The 24,482-nt window shown below is 37.3% G+C and overlaps 1 protein-coding gene across 1 annotated transcript in view; it reads left to right on the forward strand.

The window, feature by feature from the left end:
• Nucleotides 1-24,482, forward strand: part of JAZF1 (JAZF zinc finger 1) — a 180,355-nt gene that overhangs the window by 139,161 nt on the left and 16,712 nt on the right. Inside the window, exon 3 of the mRNA XM_079302736.1 lies at nucleotides 11,791-11,987. Within this exon, the coding sequence (XP_079158862.1) occupies nucleotides 11,791-11,987 (197 nt within the window). The remainder of the gene's footprint in view (nucleotides 1-11,790; nucleotides 11,988-24,482) is intronic.

Raw genomic sequence — 24,482 nt, forward strand, 5'->3', positions numbered from 1 at the left:
TTAGAGAGCCATCAGGAACCACACAAATTGCTAATTCTATTGTGTGTGCTGAATCCATTTAGGTGTGTGCTACCTGAATAACAGTTCCCCAAAAGTCATATTGTCTGGGCCACACATTTTTTAAAAATTCATTATTTAATTATTTTGGCCCTCAAAAGAACTGTTTTCACTTGGCTGTTAAAATGAAAAAGAATGCACATATATATTTAATATGCAAACATGTATTTGATTCATATGTATGCATGTAATAGGTATATGTGTATCCATGGATTTCTGTGTGTATATGTGTATATATAGATACAGATGAGCACATGAATACAGTGCTACTTAAATTCAGGACATGGGCTTCTAATCAGGCAGAAACCGAAGCTGGAGAGGTATGAAAGAGAGAGGGCTGAGATCAGAAAGAGCCACAGTCAAAAGGAGTGGTGGAATAACATTGATAATGCAGGGAATATGTGTGTCACTTGGGTGTAACAAAGCTGTTGGAGAATAAGGCAGAAATGCTGCTATGGATTGATAATACATGTAAATGTGATTGGGGTGTAAAGAACAAAAGTGTGAAAGATCTTTTCCGGAGTAGTAAGTAGAAATGATTATGGTAAATTGCTAAAAAATGCTGAGGAGATTGATTAGAGAAAGTTCTCCATTTAGTTATTTTCCCTTTACCTATTCATACAGGATCAAAAACTGCTGAAATATCAACAAGGTAGATAAATTGTGGGACACAAACCAACTTAAAACTAGTCCAGATTATAGCAGTTCCTGGATACTAGCTGGAGTTCCACCTGAGATAGGTACTGCTTTGAGCAGCACCATGTGCACGTGCCATGTGTTTCTGTATTTTATACACTGGCATTGTAGGAAGATGCATTTCATGTTGTTGAAAATAAAAGTGAATGACAGTGCTTTTGGATTCCTCTGGAGGATGTGAGAGGACAGGTGGTTTTCCTGTTCCCTTTGTGCCAGGTGCTGCTGGCAGTGTTTCTCTGAAGATGGAGGGTTTAGGACGAGAGGCAATGGGCAGAAACTGATGTAGATCAGCAGATTGGCCAGGGAGGTTGCCAGGTTGCAGAGTCTCCCTCACTGGAGATACCCAAGAACTGTCTGGACACCGCCCTTTGCTGTGTGCTCTAGGATGACCCTGCTTAAGCAGGGAGATTTGGACCAGGTGATCCTTTCCAGCCTCATCCATTCTGTGATTCTGGTTCTTTGAAGTAGGGGAAGACTTTAGGTTTTGTTCCTCATTAGTCACTGGCAGAGAGTTTCACATTTATGGCGTTTCATGAGGCCAAATTTTTTGAAGCAGCCTTGGTGCGGCCAAATCTGGTGTGACAGTGGTGTGATGGCATGGGCAGTGATGGCATGGGAAATGATGGGGATGGGCAGGGATGGGGAAGGGAAATGATGGGGATGGGCAGTGATGGGATGGGCAGTGGTGGGATGGGCAGTGATGGGGAAGGGAAATGATGGGGATGGGCAGTGATGCAGGGCAGCAGGACAGACGAGGGATGCTTGGTGCGGGCAGCAGCTGCTGCCTGCAGAGGGCTCTGTGACACAGCTTTTCCCAAGTGTGGCGGAGCGGGGGGAAGGGAGTGCTGGGGTAACGCTTCCAACAGTCTGGTCTTAGTCTGGTAAACAGACTAGGAATTGTGGGCTAAGTCCTTTTCCTCAGGCTTTGCACCAAGGCTGAGATCAGATGACTCAGTCCGGACTCATTATTTTAATAGCCTACAGCTAGTTCACATAGCAGCGGGAGTCCACAAAAAAGGCATTTAATTGTTGAAACTCAAACTGGTACATTGTAACTGCAGATTATAGTATTCAGATTTAAGTGATTCAAGTAATTTATAAAGCTTTTGCACAAGCAAACTGAAAGTTAAAATACTGATATTGTAATAAAAAGTAAATAAAACATACTTTTGTACGTTAAGACCCAATTAAAGAGCATGATTTAATTTAACAAACTTAAAACAGGCAGGTGATATTTGCCAACATTACTACAGCTGTGTTTTACGTTAGGAAATTAATTAAAATAGTAATTTATACTTTTTCCACTTGCAAGTCTCACGCCTTTCTGTATTACACCATCTATTTTCTCTTCATTCATTGTGTTAGGGTGCGTTTGTAACCTCCCTTAGCCTGCATCACAACTCTGGGGTTGTTTTTTCCCTTACCTAATGAAAAACCATCTTTCTGCAATAATGCCAGCAAAGCAGATCAAACAGGGCTGAAGGAACTTCCCTGCTGTCTGCCTGAGAAGCATTGCATTGTTAGTTATTCAGATGTCAGTCCTTTCCTTCTGCATCCTAGCAGGGTTTTGCTGCTTTCATCAGATCACTCGAGCTGGAGGTGGGAGGGTGGCTGCCAGTGAGGGATGCAAGGGAATGGTTTCCTGCTAGACTGAGCAAAACTGGGGGGTTTGCTGCACTCCCATACGTGCCAATGGCACACTGCAAGGCCAACAGGGACAAAATTTCAAAATGCAAATCAGTGTTCTGCTTTTATACCTCGCAGCTGAATAATGGGACCTCAGAGTTATTCTTAGTTCTTAGGTACTTTCCCCTCCTCAAACTGCTAAAACAGTGATGATTACATAATGGACTGTTAACTTTGTCTATCAAATCAGCTTAAAGTGTATAAAAGTACATTTTTTAAAAATGGCACATAATTACCAAAATGAGAGTTCGTTATTCCGTTTGTATGAAAGAGCAAACACACATGTGATGCTTATCTTCTTCCTTCTCCACTTCTCCTTCACCTGAACTTTGTTACCTTCAAGGAGGAATCTTTCGTGTTGGCTGTTTTATAGACATGTGACTCATTGCAGCAGAGGCTGAAGAATTAGGAATGTTCAATTCACCATTTTAGTCAATTGTTCATAATTTGCTATCGTCCTTTCAAACAACTCGCAATGCCTGAAACTTGGTTTATTAAGACCAGACATTTCACATTCCTAATGTTAAGATTGCTGCAATTTTCCATTATAAGCTTTACCCCACCCAGTCCTCTGAATACAGATTTATAAATCAGTTTCAAAAAATGTTCCTCCATCTAAATCTTCACTTATATTTTAAGCTTGGGAGGACATCTTCGAGCTGCTCTTTCTCAACTGGAGAATTATATTCTGTATCAATGTTTTCACATACAATTTAGTTTCTTTAAAAAGCAAACTGTGAAGGCATTGTGAGTGACTTTATTGTCTCTGTTTTTGAAAGAAAAAGCAACACCTCTAGGTTTTAGGAATTAATTTATTATGCATCTTTTATCATCAGTTTCTTTTTGCCATATTTTTGTTGAATGGATATTCTGGATTGCTTACTGCCTGGAGGAGCCAGTGCAGACATTGTATATGGGATACATTTCTGAAAGACTGAAAAATGTTGGTTCATCTGTTTGATTAGTACTGTGTAAAATACTAAAGATTGTTTTATTTATACAGATTGATATTAGACATCCATGGAGCTAATAAGAAATGCTTCGTGATAATATCTATTTTTAAATTCTTACATGATGAATCTGTCATTGGGTGTTGACTTGAATTCTCAGGAGGACTCAACACAGAATGGCACAAAAATAGCCATACATAAATGGAACATTACAAGAACAAAATATCTGACATTTCAACTCCCTGCTTCTTAAAGCTAAAAGTCCTTGAGGCATCAATAAAATGAAACAGAGTCCAGCAGTAAAAGTGTGTGTCATGCATACACAGATCTAGTTCTCTGTAGGACTGACTGAAAGAAATTGTTTTTACATAAATAGTTACAATAAACTCTTCAAGAAGGAAAGGGGGTGGACCAGTAATGGAAAAAAATACTGTATTTTAGGTTAAGCACATGTGAACTTAAAGCATGCTACTGGAACTAGGCAATGTGACAGTACTGGAGCCTGTGCAGAGAGCCAGAGCAGGGCTTGTACACTACTTAGTCCCACATAAGAACTATTTTGAGATTCAAGTAAAATTTAGGGCATACACATCCTTTATTTTTTATTCTACGGGTAGCTTAATTCCATTCTCTCCAAAGACATAAGTAATTTATTAAAGTTTCTAATTTCTACAAATAAGAAGACACACACAATGTATTACCCCTGTGCTTTCACTAAAGTAAAAGTTAATTTTTTACCCTGCTTTCAAGAATTTTGCATTTTTTCATGTGAAAGCTTAGAGTAGTCTAGTAGGTCGTAAAATGTGAAATAACAATATTTAAAATATTTTAAATTAATAAATTTAAGTTTAGGTTAAGTCAGAGTGTTACTGAAAAGATGCTATCAGTATTCTTTCATCTGAGGTTGTCTTTAGTCATATTAAGAAAAATAATTCAGCGGTTTTGTTTCTATGATGCAAATTTAAAAACTGTCATGGTGCATTTTTTTAATTATGTGGTTGAAAAAATACTTTAAATGAAGAAGTTCCTTTTCATGTCACATTATTTATGTCTGCTAGGATTCTCATTTCGGTCTCTGTAACATTTTATGGCTGTGTGGCATTACATTATTCCTGTATATTAACAAGGGTATGAACTGAAATGCAAGGATTCATGATGTTATATTCAACGATTAATTAGGCAATAATGCATAAAATATCTGTTGTTAGCAGCAGGCAAGGGCTGGTTTCTTCATTAGTGACTGCAAGCAAAGCCAAGGCTGATGTATGTCCCAATAATCCACTTAGTGAGTGCAGGGAGGAGATTTCTGAAATAAGAGCTGCTACATTACACTAAAGGCAGGGGTTTGCTGCAGCATCTTAAAAATATGTCCCAACTGCAAGAAACTGCAAGCATTTTACACCATCCAAATTGGCTCCTTTTCACCAATGCCAAAACTCTGGAATGAGTTTGATAAGAAATGAGTTGATGTTGAGGCATAACACAGCATAATGAGCATTTCCATCAGATGTGAGGGTTGCCATGATTATTTAAACTCTCTTAATTTACAGAAGAGGTGAAAATATCTTGCCAAACTATATCAAGTGTTTGTTGCCTTCCTGCTAATTACCTCCTTCAAGTATCTCTTTTGCTCAGCTCTTGCCTCTTACTCCATGGGAATTACAGAATTTTGAAGATGCAGCTAAGTTATAGCTCCTTTCTGAAATTCACTCATTTACTTCAAGATAGGGTAGAAAAAACTGGAGAGGGTGTGGGAGGGGAAAGGAAGAGAACTAGCAGTAGCATAGTAGCAGTATGTTTCTAATGCTTTAGAAATTAGTGTGCTGTCTTGAATTTTGGTGAGCTCTAGTTTTGTTCCTTTTAAACACTGAAATGTCTTTTAAGAACATCAGAAAGACAGTGTGGGCTTCTCCTTGAGTCCCCTTGAGTCCTTGAGTCAAGGGAAAAAGTAATTAATTTTTATTGTGAATTAAATGTCTAAAATAAGACTGCATCTGCCCTGATTATGTTACTGTTCAAATGTTATCTATCCTGTGTGCATCTTTTCTGACAATTTTAAAAGAACAGAAAATAAAATGCTGCCCTCAATTTTTCCTTTGTTGTATTACCTAAATTCAAGAAAGATAAGGCAAAAAGTAACGTGTAATCTAAAAAATAAAACCCAAAAAAATAATTCCTGCATTTGAATTTTAAGTAAACAGCTATTTTTGTGATGAGCTGAACATGCAACACTGATGCATGTTTCCTTGGTTTTAATTTTAAATTAAATATTATTTTGTGCTTCTTGAAAAGAAGATGTAGGAAAATAAGTGTAAGCAGAATAAAAGAGAAGCAAAAGAATACAGAATAGAAAAAAAAAAAGAAGATGAAAAAGAGCTCTTCTCCAAAGAGAAATATTAAAATCCACATATTTAATATATAAAGCATGTAATAGATTACACATAATATAGTAAATAATTATAAATTTAAAGCTAGGTCTTATGTTGAGTGTTTGGTATTTTTATTAGCCAAAGTATAAAGTGTAATTCCCACTGATGTTCTTGTGTATTCCCAAAATCAAGAGAGATACTAAATTTCTTTCCATTGCTTTTAACAATGCCTTGTATTGATTAACACTGAGTAAACACATGCTTTACTGCAGGCAGTTACATGATTTGGGATGGTTTATTTTTGTTCTGTTTGAGTGGTAATAGGTTATTTGGCATATCACTGTCCATTAGCTCCACTTACACATTTAGATATGAAATTACTCAATCTTCTGAATCAATTTTCCATGCAAGAAGCACAAAATATCTCCTTGGTGAATATTTTATTGTGTCTTATTGTATCTTTTAAGAATGTGTGAAGAGAAAACAACTAAAGTAAACCCACTGAACTCTTGCTGATATTTAGCAGATTTTTCTAAGGTTGCAGCCTTGAATCTACTGACAGCAACAAGTGTGATTGAATGTTGAGTTCAAGTCTTTTAGTGAAGAGGCAGAAATGCAATTTAAATTTTTTAAGGTACATGTGCAGGCTAATAATTTCTACTACATAGGCTTAAGATGTAAATGTTCAGAAAAATATGTGTTACTCTATAGCTGATTTTGTGGCAGTAACAGTTTTCCATCTTGAGAGAGAACTGGTTGAATAACGAAAATGAAAGAATTGTACTGGTGATGAATTGTCCCTAAGGCTACTAATAAAAAGAAGTCTGATTCTGTCTTATCTGTCTAAGATACTCATCAGTTTGTCATAAATATTCCATATTTAGGACATAGGAAAAGTTTTCAATAGATGAGTCTGAATGCAACTGGCACTGAGAATGAACAGTGAATTCCCTTTTAAGACCCGATCTCAGTGAATGAGCACACTGAAGTCCTAAGCAGATGTGAGGTGTTTCTTCCATAAATACTGGGCTGGAAGAGTTCTTTCCAGAAACTTAGAAATTCCTTCTAATGATCTGTTTGATCTGGTTAGTGTCTGTTGTGAAATCTAATACTGGTTTGAGAGAATAATTGGGAAGGGATTATTATTTGGGGTTGTTTCTTGCCCACTTGTTATGTTTTTTGTGAAATTAGAAAAACAGCAAGATCATCCAAAGGGGATTTTTTATGAATCATATAGTTTAGCACTATGCAAATAATCTGTAATCTAAATAGCATGAAGGCATGTGGGGGATTATGCATGGTTTTAATGGGGGTTTTTCACACTGATGTTTCTTTTTAGAGTTTTTCTAAAACTATAATAAAAGATCTCTAAAGAAAATAGTTTGCTAGCTTCTGTGAAGCAGAAGGTCTATAAAGAGATGTGGAATACTTCTGTTTTCCCCACATTACAAAGAATGATATGTGAAAGTGCTCAAGGGTGTTTGTCCAATTATTTGAGTAAAACAAGTGTAAAACTTGTTCATACATTTCTTTCCTCATGATCACATAAATAGTGTGGCAAGACATTACTGGGGTTATTGATTGTCTTTGTTTTGGCCTGTTGTTGTTCAGGTTCATCTGAGAAAAGCATCTCATCCTTTCCAGGACACAGGAGAACCCAAGTTTGTGAACTTGTCTGTGAACAAGTACTGCTGAACTCCCACTGTTTAGATTTCACCATATTTTTCCTTAACCCAATAGAAGTTCAACTTGACAATTGTCTCTTCTTTCTGGCGTTGGTTAAATCCAACCACTCTGCTGCCTTTACAAGAAAATATAAAGATGTATGGGGAACAGCTCCTGATTTGAGGGCTCCACAGAGTCCTGTCCTACTGAAATGGGGCCATCCCTTGGGAAATGGATTCTCCTAAACCCTCTTCAAAGTAGAGATCTTCTGAAGATTTAAAATACTGTACAACTAGAAGTACTTTCCATCCTAGCCTTTTTTTCCTCCTAAACACTGCTAATGAAGAGGAAGACTGAAAGCTAAAATTACCACCCCCACCTCATTATTTCTCTTGGACAAAGAATAGCATAAACATCTTGAGGCAAAAGTGGGAAAAGATCGAGGGAGAAAACAGATACAGCAAGGACCTTGGTCTGGTGGGTGTAAAGAATAGCAGGAGAATTAATGTGTGGCTTTCATGGATGTATGTAATTTAGTAGGTAGCAAGATAGTGTGTTTACTGTCAAGTAAATCTGACCACTTTTTGTCCAAATATAATACTACCACAAGGCAGCACAAATCTGTAATAGACCACCATGGATTTTTTTTTTTTCTCTCCTCTTTCTAGTCAATCTTGAAGTTGAGCAAGTGTCAGGCTAAGGAGCAGTCTGCTGAAATACAAGTGATGGAAGCTCAGCATGTTCTCATGTTCTGGTAAAGGTGACAGGCTTTTCCAGGGCAGGTTAGTTAGATTGGGCAAACATGAATATGACCTGAATGCTACTATAAATGTTTTGCCATAATTATCTGGTAATGAGAAAAGGTCAGAATTAATTCTGTTCTGTTCTCTTTCCCAGTTGTGGGCTAGTACTAGCTGGCAGTGGTATGGCACAGGACACGGTATATTTGTTACTGTCAGGTAGTGCTGTACATTTTTTTTTAAGTTTACGTGCAGCTGGACAGTGTTGCAGAGCAATCCTGGGCTTGAGTCTGTGGTGTAATCTGAGTGTTGTAATCTGTTTGCTATGCAAACTCAGAGTAATCCCCCTCCCTGCTCTTGCCTGTGCACACAGTAACTGGTCACTCTTGATTGTGACACATCTTCTGTTGGTATATGTTCTAGAGACTAGATCATGAAGAAACTAAGTGTAACAAATTAATCAGCTTTTGGGGCTGATAAGTCTCAGAAATGCTGGAAAAGGTCTGATTTGAAAATATGTTTTTTGAATTCGAGCACAGCCTCTGCTGTTTGTGCCTTTTTGTGTTGGTAGCAAGAGCTGACGCTGTTTGTATTATATTGCCACCTATATGAAGGGTTGTGCAACACTTTCCATTATAAGACTGTTTCAGTTGCCAACATTCATCTGTTTGGGCTGAAATTTTCCATGCTGGGTGTCTCCTTCAGGCTGAATTTCTTGGGAAAGTTTCAATAAAAATACTTGAACCATTCCAGGGAATGAGAAGAGGAGGGGAAACTGTATTTTGCTCATGTTTATAAAAGTTGCTGCAAGCACTTGATTCAGAAATCACTGCACCTACGTTTTTTGGAGCAGGGAATTGAATAATTAGGAAGGTTGAAAGAGTGAGGAAAGAAAAAAAAGGTGTAGAAGAGATTTCTTTAGAAAGAGTTTGTTCCTGCCTTATGTTCTGAGCTGTTGGCAAGAAAACAAATAAACCCCATGCTTTTCAAAACAGGGTCAATGAATGACTGGGAGCTGAATGATCTCCTTGTTTCACTGCACCTTTGTGATGTATTTGAGGGGGAGAGGATTATGAGGTGTAAACAAACTCATGTGCAACAGAAAAGGTGTCTGTAAATGTGCAGTGGAACTAGAGGGGCAGGGTTATGCAGGTAATAATTTGAGAATAGCAGAGGTAGCTTTGCTCAGCAGAGATGTGGATCTGAAGATGATGAGACAGACTGTCCAGAAGATGGGATTTAGCCTAAAAGGTCTCACAGCTGCCTTTTTTAGTTACAGGTCATTTCCTGTTTCCCAGACATCTTGTGCATTTAAATGAGGTAGGGAAAATTGTATGCAGGCATGTAATTTAGAGACCAGTATTCAACCCTAATTCCAGCATGTTTCATTTGTGAACACTTGATGTTGCAACCATAATGGGCTTCCAATGTGAAAATTAAAGACTTACTTGGAAATGTCATTCTATATCCATCATTACAACACTTATATTTTAAGCTTTGAAGAACACTGCCATAGTCAGACACATGTACAATACTGCATTTCAGTTAAAATATTGAAAAATGTTTTCTTTTAATCTATTTAGACAAGGTTCATTCTGAAACCCACAGCACTACCAGTGCTTTAGCAAACACGTATGGGACTATTTGGAAAGGTTAATTCCATATGTGAGATTTTGGAAACTGAGCTTCTCAACAGACTCTGCCTTCCATTTCTCTCAGGTTCACAGTGTAGACAACAAATGACATTTTGGAATGTACTTTACATCCTTAGCCCAAATGGGAATGAGTTAAGAGGACAGGGAGAAGTTTCAGTTATAACTTCACATTTTCCTGGTTTTTATGGACTTCAACCAGAGTGGTTATAACTCAATATTATTTTAACATTGTTATTTGTGGCTGAGTTTACTAAAGAGCGACTTCCATGCTGCTGCTTTTAATATCTCACAGTTGAAGTTATCTTCCAAGTTTTCAAGGATTTATAATGTTACCATAACATTTTCTTAAGGAATAAAGCTTCCCATCCAGAAGCAACCATACATCATAGTACAAATTGCAAAAATAGTGAATTAGACATTTCCTAGTTAGAGGAAAGCAAATGTGTACTGAATGACCATTTTATTAAGATCCTTTTACTTATATTTTCTTGAATGAAATTTAGACTTCCATTTTGTCAATATCATCTGCACCCTTGGTTGAAGAAGAGAAATTTAACACTCAACTGTTACTATGGATATCTACATTTAAAATATTAACTTCATAAAAATGCCACATCTGGGCTTGACATGATGTATTGTTGTCTCAGTTCAAAGAAGATAAGCTGTCATGTCACATACCTGTTTATTAATGTCTGTGTGTTGATGTTACTTATCATGGCAAAGATCCACTTATTAATGGCTTCATGGTATGGACAGACAGGATGCATCTTTTTTGCTTTAATGGTACCTAAAATTTTATACCATTGTGTTTTGAGACTATGGTCAAACAAATGCTTGGGTGTAACTTAACTTTTTTATTCTGTATCATGTGTTAGTGCATATTGTTTTTATTCACTGGCAGGTGTAGTTTGTACTTCAGCCTCAAGGACAGAGGGCTGTACTGTCAAGGTGATTTACTTTAGCCTGTCTTTGGAATCCTTCAAGATATCCATAATTACTAATGTATATCCATATGTAGTGGAGGGGAAAGACAAAGGATTAAAATGTTTCTTGAATGCTAAGGTCTGACTTGCAGAGATCTTCTTGTGGAGGAACCCCAGTCCTTCCAAGTGAGAGTTGATAAAGGGGCCAGGAGCAATGCTTGGAATGTCAGCATTAAGTAGCATCAGGTCTTCTGGTGTAACTCTTTGGGTATACTTGGAATAAAAGTGGTCTTATTCAATTGTTCCTTTTTGAAATGAAGTAGAATAAAATTGAAAAAAACACTTTTTATTCCAGATGAGATATCCCATGCAAAGAGTTGCTGGAATTACAGCACTACAGGTGCACACCTTGCACCATGTTGGTGGGATTCCCTCTCAGCCCCCCACAGAGATAAATGTTGAGATGCCTGTACAGAGTTCTACAGAGAGACCTCATTTGGTTTTCAAGAGCTGGGAAATCCACTTTGAGGAATCACAATTTAATTAGACATCTTTTATGCCTGCAACACTGTCTAAAACCCATAGTAAAAGGATGTGATTATCCTATTGAAAATTATGTATCTACACAAAGTAATTAATTCTATCCCTTTGACCTGATTGAAGGTCATTTGCTGCCAACATTTTTCTTAGCTACTTTTTCACAGAATTATTGAATGTAGTTACTGTAATGGACTGAGTACAATTGTTATATTATTGTTTATAACGCTGAGTTCTGGTTGGAGTTTAAAAAACTTGTGTGTTTGCACATGATGCGAGTGTCTAATTTGAGTTTTATTGAAATCAGAAGGAAATGGCCCAGATGTTAAACACATAAAGCTGCTGATGGAGAAGTTTGTATTCTGTAAATTTGTGTGTTGCAGAGAAACTTGTCATGGCTGAGTTTGAAACTCCATTGGGTCACTGAGGGCAGAAAATACTTTGTATTTACCTAAAGCTTGCTGGTGGACAGTGGTTCAAAGCTCTCATCCTGGTGATTGTCCTTGTTCTAGATTTATGACTGATGCAGCTCGACGTGAGCAGGAGTCTTTGAAGAAAAAGATTCAGCCCAAACTCTCTTTGACTTTGTCAAGCACAGTGTCCCGTGGGAATGTATCTACTCCACCTCGCCACAGCAGTGGAAGCCTTACTCCTCCAGTCACCCCTCCAATCACTCCCTCCTCTTCATTTCGCAGCAGCACTCCTACAGGTAAGCACCTACTCTTTAATTCATCCCAAATGAAGGCAGCAGTTTTGCTGTGTGGCATTTGGAGAACAGGAGACATACTGAAGCATTGGTAAGAAGTGCCCCAAAAAATAAAACAGAAAAGCTTTGTGATATTTTACATTTGGTCTGCAGTCCCTAAAATGTGTTTGGGCTTTTCCAAATTCTCTGCTAAAGCAGAGAAGGACACTAACTTTAAATGTTGCAGCTGAAATTATTATATGAAGAAACAAAACTTACTAGAAATTCATTATGTGTAAAGGATCCCTTAGGTATCAGTAGGAGAGCTCTGCCTATGGTACATTGTCAGTTAAAGATTTTAAAAAATCAATATTGGTCAGTATCTTTCCCCTACCCCATCCCTCCTGGTGATGGTGAGGGGAAAGTGAAATTCATAGTAAATGGTCAGGAAACAATGCTCTGCTGCTGTCATCATGTAGAAAAGACTTTCATTAGGAAACTATGTTCATATAATGAAATGAATGGAAAAGGGGATCTATATTCCTTCAAAAGTTAATATTCCAGTGGTTTTCCAGGGTATAAAAGTCCTGGAAATCTTTCCACATTGATCAGAGTAACTGAAAATTGCTTGCTACCCTGAACCGTATCTCTTGGCAGTCTGATTTACTTTAGGTAGAGATCTTGTCAGCTAATTCTGGTACACTTCAGACTAAACACCAGTACTTTCTGTTAAAAAGCTAAATGCCTTTAATAGGGATATTCTGTTCTGTAATAAATAGGCTCAATACATTCTCCTTAGAAGGAAATCACATGAGCATCCCTGCCCTAAAAAACTGTTATGCCACGTTTTTTATATAGGCTATTTCGTGTCTTAGCATTAATGATTAAATGGAAAAGTTGTAGCAATTCTTGAGATGTTCTGTCTGCAAGTTGTAAAATGAAGTGGTTGTTCAGTATGTCCTTGGTTATGAAAAAGAGAAGCACATTGAGAAAAGCTAAATGATAAAATCTAATGTAATTCAGAAAATTTTAGATTTTCTTAATTATCTGTTTGAAACAAACTGATTCATTTCCTTGACATCCTAAAGATGGCAAAGAGTTTTTTCTTTCTTTTGTTTACTTTTTGCACAGCTCTTCCTGAGAAGGCTAATTCATGATGTGGTCAGGTAGTATAACTTTGCACATCTGTCAGCAGTATTGGCTAGTGATGTGCTCTTTGAAACGTGTTCCATCAAATACTACAGAAAAAAGTCAGCATCTGTCTACCAAAATAATTTTATTATTTATATTTTTTCCAAACTTTTAAAGTTAGTCAGATTGTTGTTTTACCTGCAGTTAAAACAATCAGCTTGTTATGGCTGTATTTCTCCAAGTTCTGCCCACCAGGTTATAAATAATACCAGCTTCCACCTTCTGCACCCTCTGTTCCAAGTTCCCTTTTGGACCCCTGTTCCAAAGCTAGGGTTTGTAACATCCTAGTAGCAAAAAACATTCATTCTTTCTTTAAGACTCTTTTTTAAATCTGCTATTAACTGCATTGCATTTCAGCAACCTCAGTCCAGAATTTCCATTTTTCTCATCTTAAGTTTTTCTGGATCTACAGTAAGCACTGAGCTTTTTCTGATAACTACAGTTTTTTTCCCCAGTGTTTGCTTAGTGTAGGATTTTTTCTAACTAGGATGAGGTGCTCAGAGTTGTGCCATGGCTGAGTTTCTGTTGGTGCAGTGCCTGGAGAGGCAGCTCAGTAGGGTCTAAGTTTAGATATGCAGCTCACATGTCTTTTATTGACCCATGCAAATCTTTTGCCCTCAAATGTAAGTATATAGGGCAGTTAACTAGCAAGGTGATATAACCAAGGGTAGTTAGGCAAGATCTGTTTCAGGGAAACAATTTAGATATGTAAATTGTCCTACATTTCAGCCTCACAGTGCCTACACAGCTTTCAAGCCCTACAGGCATACCCTCCACTGCATCCAGTGAGAATGAAGAGTATTGCTGTATTCCTTCCATGCAGTCCTGTTTGATTTGTACTCCAAGAAAACTTATTAATTCATCTTTGAATGCAGGTAAATGTGTATGTTGTGGTAACTTGAGAAAACCAAGAGGATATTTTCCTTTAGATTGCCTTATGGCCCTGTATTTGTTATAATCCAAATATAATCCTTGTCCTCACCCTCCTTTAGACCTGTACTTTGTAACAAATAAAAATGGTATTGCTCTGACCCAGTTAATTCATTAAATTCTCAGAAAGGCTGTTTCCCTTTTTTTTTTCTCCTATCTCAGTTGTTGGGTAGTTCAGGAGGGCTCAGCAGTGTGCCTGGCATTACTGCCACTGCACAAGGTGGTGCCACTTTAGCTGCCAGAGGAGAATCATGCCTTACAGGCTGGTGAGGTGGGATACAAATGTATGTTCTTCAGCACAGAGTGTCTGTCACATAGGGCTTCTTGTCATTATTGTTCAAGGTAGAAAGCAAAACCCACACAAATATTTGAGTCCCTTTTGGTTTGCTGCTCATCTTGGCTTTCCCAGGGGTGTTAGTCTTGCTTTGGTGAAGCCAGGAGCTGCCTGGATCCCACTCACAGCTGTGCATGGCCTCACAGTGATGTCTCACCACTCCTGATGGTTCTAAGCTACTGCTGTAAGTTTTCAGCAAAGTGCAATTCCATACAATGATCTCTCATCTCTGTATTGACCAGGCTCAAACCCACTTAGCTTGTGAAACCTGATAAGAAGCAGTTCAAGGTATTTCAGCTGGAGAGAGTGTTTGTTAAGTTTTACAGTAAAAATCTGTGCCAGAAGAATGTGGGGCCTCGTTCTCTGAGAGCTGAGCAGAGTCCAGACTGACACATATCAATGCTGCTTGTGCACATGGAAGCATCTCCTGCTTCTTGCCAGAGCAGATCATTCATGGAGAAGCAGAAATATTCAGCAGAGAAGTGTTCTCTTTAAGGCTCTTCTCAGATAATGGGGTTGACATGTATTTATCTTCAGATTCTGTGTTAGTCCCCTGAAATAGCCTATTTATGGTGTTGGTGGGAAGTAGAAATGCAGTAGTTAATTTTCTGTACCTCCCCTCTGTGCCCTTAGGGTGGCTGGCATGTGCGCTCTGCTTACATTCAGCTTTTTGTTCTCTCTCCTATAACAAGTTTCCTCCTCTTCTTAAGAACTGCATCCTCTAATGGTTGCAGAAAGTTCACTTTAAAAATTTTGCTCCAGTTTTTATTTTAACAATAGTGTCTCCCAGGAGACTTTGTTTAGTAGGGCTTAAATGGTCTTGTTAGAGTTCACAGGCAGGATTTAGCAAAAGAAATGGCTTCCATCAGGAATAAAGGTTCCTTTGGGTGATAGGGAAATAGAGCAAAGTAGCACCAGCACACAGCTTATTTTGGAAAGATGCTAGCAGTCTGCAAATACTGAAATATCTCTTTATTTAAGGAGCACTCAATTAAGTCACAAAAACTTATGTTGCTTTTATTTTTAAATGTCAATTTTAAACCCACAAAACTAATGAAGTCTAGTTATGGATGAAAATGGGGCTGGCATTGCATCCTTAACATACGTTGTTAATTTATTTAAATGTTTTCATACATCTGTGTGGCTCACAGATGAAATTTCCACCCCTAACTTCCTGGCTTTTGAGTGTAAGTCAGAGCATTGACATTCCTTTGAAAGCTATGGTATCTCTTCATACTGAAAAGCTTTAAAAGAGATCCAGTGATAGTAACTTATGGGGAATTAATTATTAAAATAACCTGTTCCAAATTTTAGTTAGGAAACTAATTCATAGTGATAAATCTCAGACTTAAAAAAATCAAAAATTAAGCTGCTTCTGCATTGAAGGAATGCCCAAAATCATCTGAAACCACTGTTTTGTATTTGTTTATTATTTTCCTTTAAATTTATGACCTTTTTTTGTTTCTTTCTCTAACTATTCTAGGCCTGGAATAGTAAATTTTGGCCTGGAATAGTAAATTTCAGCCTGGAGTGAATTTTTTGCCTTCCTATAAATCCTAAAGCAAGAGTTTAATACCACCAACTGGCTTTTTAATAGTTCAGCTCTAAGTCTTGTGCCCTCCCACCTTCCCCTGCACAAAAAAAAAAAAAAGAAAAGCTGGAGAACTTGAAAACCTCATACTTAGCATTTCATTTTGCTCTGAAGGAGCTGGTTCTCAGGCATCTTTTCCTGTTTATTTTTTATTTTAATAGATTACAAGTTATAGCATTTATGCAGTTTTAATAGGTTTATAGACCTATTTACTGCCTGATCATTTGGGGCAGTGGATGGCAGCCAGTCCTGGCACGAAGTGCTGGGGATGCTGTGGTTGCCTGGAACAGCTGTGGCCATTTCTCAGCCCTTCCACTTGGGAAGGAGATGAAAGAGTGCAGTTTTCATGGGTGGTCATAGGCTGACCATGAGAGAATTGGCAAGTCCCATTTTGATTTACAGCTGTCATTTGAGTAGGTGACTAACTATTGGTTTGTCTTCTTAATTAGGATAAATGCCTTTCTGGGGAGTCATATTTGTTCAGTTGTTTTTGATTGATTGCATTTGAAAGTTTTTACCTTTCATAAATTTGTCAGACTTCCTTGAAATTTCCACCACTCCAGTCTCAGTATTTATGAATGTGACCCCATTTTCTAACCACAGAAAATATCTAACTTTTCAATTTTTTTCCCCTTTCTGGTAAAACTTGAAAGTAATAAATCATTTTAATCTAGAGTAAAAAAAACCACTTAGTAGGATTTGCCTTAACCTTTAAGAAGTCTAAGATTTAAACACTGATATTTTAATCAAGTATGTCTAAAAATTCAGCAAATTAATGTTATGAGACTTGAAAAAAATATCACTGAGGCTGTCAAATTATTACTGTTGATGTAGAAATCACTTCATTTACCATCTGAGGTTGCTATCTGAATGATGCTTTAGTAGATTTATAAAAAACAAAATCAAGATTGCTTTGTAGCTTTGTCAGTAGTCCTAAAGCTGCACTATTTCTGTCAGAACACACTATGTGAAATGGGCCAATTTTTGTCTAATAAATCATACCAGTGGTGAAACATTACTTAATATAATGTCATTCTGTAACTCAAAGTGAAATTCAATTAATTTTCAATCAAAAGAAAAAAAAAAATCAGTCTTCCCCTAGTGTCTTATTTTCAGAGCCTGATGTAATTAAGAATACATTCTATACCTAGAGTGATTACATTCTTAAATGTTTGCAGTACATTTAAATGTATTTGTGTTTGATTCAGGTTTAGGTAACTAAATTAAAGAGAATCATATCCCATTTACATCATAAGGGAATATCTTCTAAGACTGAGTATTTTCTAAAATGTATATATATATTTTTACTCAATAAAATTAATAGATAAAGAAACCTCAGACTATTAATATCTTTTCTGATTCTGATGAACTTTTTTAAGGATTCAGATGCTACTACTGGCAAAATAGTGACAAAAAAACCTACAGCTTCCTTCTGTATTAACAACTGTTCGTGCTGATGATGATATAATTTAGAGCATCATTGTTCCCTCTATGGGTGACTAATTTATAGGGGAGGAAAGTCTGCATATTACAACAAAGGAGCTCCTTTACCTCCCAAAGGCAGTTTGGACTCAGAAATTATCCATAAGGATGCACTTTTCTCCTGGCCCATTAAGGAGCTGTCTGCTGAGGAAGCTTTGATTTTGGGAAGTGAAACACTGTGTGGCAGTTAGTGACTTTTCCCAATAAACCTGATTATCTCATGTACTGTTATCTCAATGATATGTGTTACCATTCCTGCAATTCTGCTGTATAGCATTTGCCTTCATGGATAACTCATGAAGGAATCCCACGGGCCTCCTCTTGAATCTGTTCCCTTTTCTTTTCCAAGAATGCAAAAGCTGAAAGAAAACCACCCATTGTTTGCTAGTAATAGCAACCAAACCCACAATAGTAACCAGCCTTTGGAATTGGGCATTGAAATTGAGTAACAGGCACATGCTAGAAACTAATATGGATTAGATTCTAAATGTGTGTTTAATATTTTTTTTGCTTTAAGTTGTTGAAAAAATGCGTTGTTGTAATGTAAAAGCTCATTCCTCTTCATAGGTATCAAAGCTGCTAAGATTTCAGTAGAGTTTCCATATGTCAGGCTTTCAACAGTGAAGTAATCCTATGGCACAGACAGCTGCTGCACAGAGTGTTGGAGCAGCACATTAAACAGAATCCAGCAAAAAAGAGAGATCTGCTCAGATGAACTGCTTTGTGAGTTTAGAGTGAACAGCAGAAATGTAAAATAACTGGGGTGTTCCCCCCAGAAATTAATTGAAGATTTACAGGAGGAGGAGTTAGGTGCTCAAAACTTTTTGTGTTGATAGATACGCTATTAATACATAGTTGAATTTGTTGCAGAGCTGCTATTTATAGCAGAATCTGTTTGGCTGCTGTCAGCAGGTGGCATTTCTGAACTCCATGTTAGGTTCAATCAGAGTAACTATGAACCATTAAATCTGTTATTCAGCTGATAATCTGCAACGGCTTTCTCTTTGGGTGATGAGGATTTATTCAATATTGCTACAGCTAAAGAGATACTGCTCTTTTGTGGTGGGCTTATTTTTGTAAGCCAAGTGTACTGCAAAGTATTCCTTGATCAGATCTTAAGGGAGCTTGAAATTAGACTTGGGAGGACAAAGAGTGGAAACAAGTACACACTGATGGCATTTAGAAAAATCAAATTTTTTAGGTCAAGCCCATGATTCATGTTTAGCACCCAACACTGAGCAAGTAAATGCTCCCTGACCTGGAGCACATAAGAAGTGCTTTGTCAGACTGGAATGGAGTACTCACCACTTGCAGAGTTGTAAGCTCAAGAATTTATGTAGTCACAAAAACCCAGCTTTAGCCATTCACTTCAAAAGTTCTTCACCTGTGTTAGCATACTGTAAATGCTTAAATTTAATCATTACGCTTCATGTTAAAGTAGCCTAGTATCATGTAAATGTAATTGGAAAAAGAATGAAAAGTAGAAATATTAAATCCAATCCTAAGGCTGTTGTATTAAATTGTTGCTGAGAAGAGGGCTGAGACTTACATTTTTGTGTGTTTGACTTATGGGGTGTCCAGCACAGTAAAGCACAAATCAACCAAGCTCTGTCGCAGCTTGAAAAAAGAGACTTTCAGATGTCTGAGGAACCACCTCATTACTTGTCTAGAACCTTCTAAATGTTTATTTGCCTGTTCAGAGACTGAAGAACATTTATGCTCTGTTTTTATTAAAAATCAGATATATAGACTCATTTTTGAATAAACACTTTGGGCAAATAAGTAAGCCATACTTCACAAAATGAAGACCAAATTCAGTTCTTCAGCAAGATGAATGTTTGAATACATTTGATATTCCAGACCTGCAAGATATGACAAAATCTATGTTAAAATATCTTGTGGAAACTGAATTGTGGTCCTTGACAAAATTTCCTTCTGAGGTGCTTCACTGTTGCTGGATTTTCACATTTCTGTGTAGATGATGGGAGAGAACTTTCTTTATTGAAGCCAAAATTGTTCCATCTAATTGCAGGTTTGGGATCATATATTAATTCTGCACACTAAATAATATTGTACATATAATTGCCCAGCATTTAGCAGTGTGAGGCACCTATTCTAACAGAGCCTTATAGGTGTTCTTGTAAAAAAAAAAATGAAAAAAATAATGAATGACATTGTGCAAAGCAGTTGATCAATGTATGACTGAACTGTAGTATATGAGTGTGCTTAGATATGGTATGAGATTTTAACAACAGCTTTTTCTGACTGAGGACATGACTAAGCATGAATAATAAGAGAAATCTGTAGTAGTTTCCAGTTTCTACCATAAGGAATAAAGCTATAATAGAAGGTTTCCAATAACTATGAAAAATACAAGTTAAAGTGCAATTATTTCCTATAGGGATTTTTTTGGAACAGGTGGGGTTTATTCCCACAGCTAAAGGATGATTTTTCAGAGCTAGATGTCACATTCCAATTTCAGGGAGCCAGGCTGTAAACTTGTACATATTTAGTTTTCTTCAGTAATCCAAAGTGAAAAATCTTCAAGTGTTCATCAATGTGCTTGGCTAAGTTCTTCAGAAACTGTTTTTTTTTTTCCTTTCCTAGCAATCATCAGCTGTCAGATGATTATCTGGTTTCTTAGAGAGACAAGACTGTGTATTAACCTGGTTACTCAGAGATTAAACTAAACCAAAAGACTTGCATTTCCAGAACATACTGAGATTTAGGCTTGGAGGATCTGCAGAGCAGAGAGAATTCCATATTTTAGGCACAGCAACAGTGCTGTCATCTCTTGTACTAACTTATAGCTCCAAATCAAACAGGTTGAAATTATCCTGAAGACCAAGACATTAACTTCATAAAACCTGGACATTTTTTGACCTCTAGCTGTGTGATTACCTGGGTACCTGCTCTGCAGTTTGGCTCAACCCTAAAAGGAGGAATCCACTTTGATCCTGGAGGATTTCTGCAGGGCTGTGCAAGACAAGCTGACATGACCCATGAGTGTCTTAATTTTTGAGGTTTGGTATTTCCATTGATCCAAGCCTGTAAACTTTTGAAGATGGAGCAAAATTATGGAGATTCTCCTGCAACTAATATTTCCTGTGGTTTGCATAAAGACATGTGCTATGATAACCTCCCCAGCTTAGTCCTTTGTTTAACTCCATCTTAAACTAACTTATAACTTAAGTACAAAAAGGTCTATACTATATTCACAAAATGATGTTATTTGAAAGTGGTGCTTCTAGCCATTTAAATTGCTTTTAAAATTAAAAAATATTTTTAGGCGTATATAGAGAAAAGTAAGTCTAATGAAAATAGCTGATGGGAAAAATGGGGCATTGCTGTGAGGGGAAATACATGCTGAATTTTTTTAACCATGATTCCTCTCAGCTTTTTGCTGCATTTTCTGTGTTTCTTAATTTTCATGCTTTATCAGTGCATTTTCATTATAATTCTGTTAAATTTCTGTTTTGCCCTTTAACTTGGCAGTAAAAATGTGTTGAGCCCAGTTTGCTATAAAAATATGTTCTGGGAAAATTAGCTCAGGTGTTAGATTTTGTGTTTTCTAGCAGAATTCTAAATCTTACCAGTGGAGAAGGCACACAAAAATTTAACACTACCTTTTATTTCATCTCGTTCACTACAGGTAGCCTTATATGTATTATATGTAATCTCCTGTGTGTTGTACTTTGTCTTCCCAGCCCTTTCAGAGCATTCTTGTTTGATACAGACATAAATTGCACCAGCAATTGTAAAGCTACTGTGCTGTTGAATTGTATTTTAATTGCACATACCTGTAATTAATTGTATGGGAATTTTCACAGTAGTCTCCCCAAGGACCAATTTAATTGAAAAGTAACCAAGTTGTCTAGACTACAGCAACTCATAAAATCATCACTAGTTTTGGGGTTTGAGCTACAAAGCAGCAATAGAAACATGGCTTGTAGATTTAAAGTACTTCCAAGCACAGGAACTGTTTTATAATCCCCATTGTAGTAGTCTACCCTGGCAAACCATTTTTAACAGGGTCAAGAACAAAAAAATGTACAATAAGCTTAAAAGTAAAGATTATCTCTGTGTTAATTTGTGATAGGATAGGGATTTTTGTGCACAAACACACCAATCACACATAGACCTATCTTCCTCCAAATGTATAAAAATTATGGAATTTGTTGAAAGAACATTCTGTCTGCCTTTCACAGCTTGTGGCATAACTGGTTTAACATAGGGATAGTGTGACACTCAGAAAGTTACTTCAGCAGGTCTGGGTAACAATGATGGCATTCATGTTTGTGTGTTTATACTGCAGGGGCCAATTCGGAAAAGGATTTTTTTTTAATTTATTTATTTACTATTTAGCTTTGTAAGTAATCTGCTAATTATCTTGAAAATTCCTAGCTGAAAACACAAATTTTCCTCCAAGTTAGAAACAGAAGTGGCCACATGGAGCTTTTAGGTGTTTATTTAAATTTTGTGTGTACACATAAGCACATATATGCTTACACATATCCATATATGTATATTACACTGTGACATTAAATGGGATTTATCTGTACCACTGTGGTACCTTGAGGATTGAAAAAATTGCTCCATGTCCACTGGTGCTGTATGTCTGTGCACTGACAGCAGTGTTATGGTTTAGCAAAAAACAAACCCAGACTCATTTAGGCAGCTCTTCAGTGTGCTGAAGATGATGAAACTTAAGCAAATGTTTGAGTTTTCCTTGCATTGTGGCCAAAGCAAATCAGAAGTAATAAAAAGCAAGGACTAACATACCACTTCACACTCAGTGACTTATAACCCAGAGAGGTTTATTTCACTGGGGAAATGGTGTATCATGAGTTGATGTTAGCCAGTGCAAGATCCTCAAAATTATGTAACATTTTAGGAAAAACACGGTTCTTTGCAGCTTTTGTGTATTTCCAAGTGAACTAAAAACCATGAAACATTTGCTGAGCCCTAAAACCACAAGATCCTCTTGTCTTTTTAGCACTTGTGGCCTGGCAGGTGGAAGACACAACCCTAATTCTTGCTGAAGAGGAAGGTTGATGCTTTGTACTTGCTAGCATAATCTCCCTCTTCAAAGGTTTTTCCACATGTAGTCAGACAGTGCCATTCACAACAATTTCTGAGCACTTCTGCCTCTAATGTCAAAGGTTACAAGAAGCCAAGGAGCAATGGAAAATGGCATTTTGAAAAGTACTTTGATTTCAGCCCAGTGATATGTCACCTGAAACGATTCACACCTGCTAACATACATGTTGTAGACCTGGTTGAAACAAGGTTTGTGACAGCATAACAGGCACAGTAAACATTTTATTTTATCAGAATCTTTGTCTTTAAAAATGAGAGAGGAGACATGACTCCCCATTAAATGTGTTCTTAAGCTTGAGTTAATTTCTTTCTGAGAAACATGAAGGAGGAGTAATAAAAAACTTAACAGATTTTTTCATGGAGATTTTTTGTATAGTTAAAATGACAAAAGCCTTGATTCTTGCTCAGTGGTCTATAGCCATTTTAGCCCTTATAATTCAGAGTCTTAGGACTAGCACTCAAATCATGCTGATGATGTTTCTTAAATCTAGATGGTCCAGAGCTTCAAAAGCAGGCAGAGAGAAGTGGTCAGTCAATATTCATGCAGATTAAATCCTCCCAGCCCTTCAGTGCATTGAAGTGGAGAATCTGCCATGTTGCTCTTCAGGGGTTTGCAGCCCTCTTGGGCCTCACAAACATGAAACTTGCTCAGCCCAAAGCTGCTGGAAAAGCACTGAGTTGTCTTGCACCTCTGCAGCTCCTCCACACCCTGGTCATGCACTGAGCCATGCATGCTGCAGCCCATCCACACTGAGGAGACCCAGGAGCATCCTGGAAATTCCTGCCTGGCCAGATGCTGGAAGCAGCAGCACTCCTTGTGTAGTGCAGGCTATGCCTGCACAGTGATAGCAGGAGGGGGGATCCTGGTGGTACCCAGTGCATCCCTGCAGGATTTGCACGCTGGTGAAGGCACACGCACGGCAGTCGGGCTGGGGAGGGACTGTGTGTGCATTAGCAGTTTTATGACCTGCACTGTAAGTGGCTGTGCAGCTTTTGTACAGCTGTAAAGCATGTATAAAACATGTCTCAAATGTATTTTCATAGCTTCATAAAGTGTAGCTCATTTATGTAGGTACTTTTTATTGTAATCCTTTATCTTCGACATGGAACTGCTTCCTGGTACCGTTTCTATTTTTTCTTCTCTTTTTTTATAAAATGGAGTAAAGAAGAGAAAAGAAAAACTGCTCTTTTGTTATATGCATCAGGAGAGTCCTTAAGTACAGTAATAAGTGCCCTGAACTTGTATTTTTGTATTTCTAACCTCGGAATGCAGGCCTAGCAACTAAAAAGCCAAAATAACATTAATTATGACCGTTCTTCGCTGTGGTTTTTGGAGCATAAGTTTGGAACAGATGTTTGAGGGGAGAGAAGGGAGGGGAGGAAGGATGGATTGTTTCTTTTTCTTAGCCCCAACTGGTTTTAATTCTTTTTTGAACATTTTGCGAATATCTTTAAACATTTGCCAGAGTTCAATTAACATCCTGTGACTAAAGGTGGAAAATGTCCTACTTTGTTTTTCTTCAAATATATACCTGCTCTTTCTTCTCACAGCAGAGCCAGAAAAAGAAAGTATTCCAGCTGGCATGGGTTTTATTACTGTTACATTACTTTGCAGGTTAAGCCTCAAATTGGGAGGGATCTGCTGGATTGATTTATTTATTTACTTTTTTTATTTTCATTATTTTTAAAAAGTGCCATGTAAAACACTGCCATTTAATTACAGGAAGGTTATGTTCTTTTTTGGTGAGTGTTTAACAGCTTATTCTTGTTTACATGAAGTTGCAGAAATCGAGTTTTAAAATATGTTTAAAGTAGAGATTGTGTTCTTGGGTTTATCATGTTTTTCCTGTACTATGTATAAACACAAGACTGTACATTATTGAAAGCCCTT

This window comes from Erithacus rubecula (genome assembly GCF_903797595.1).
Source record: "Erithacus rubecula genome assembly, chromosome: 3".
Classification (NCBI taxonomy): domain Eukaryota; kingdom Metazoa; phylum Chordata; class Aves; order Passeriformes; family Muscicapidae; genus Erithacus; species Erithacus rubecula.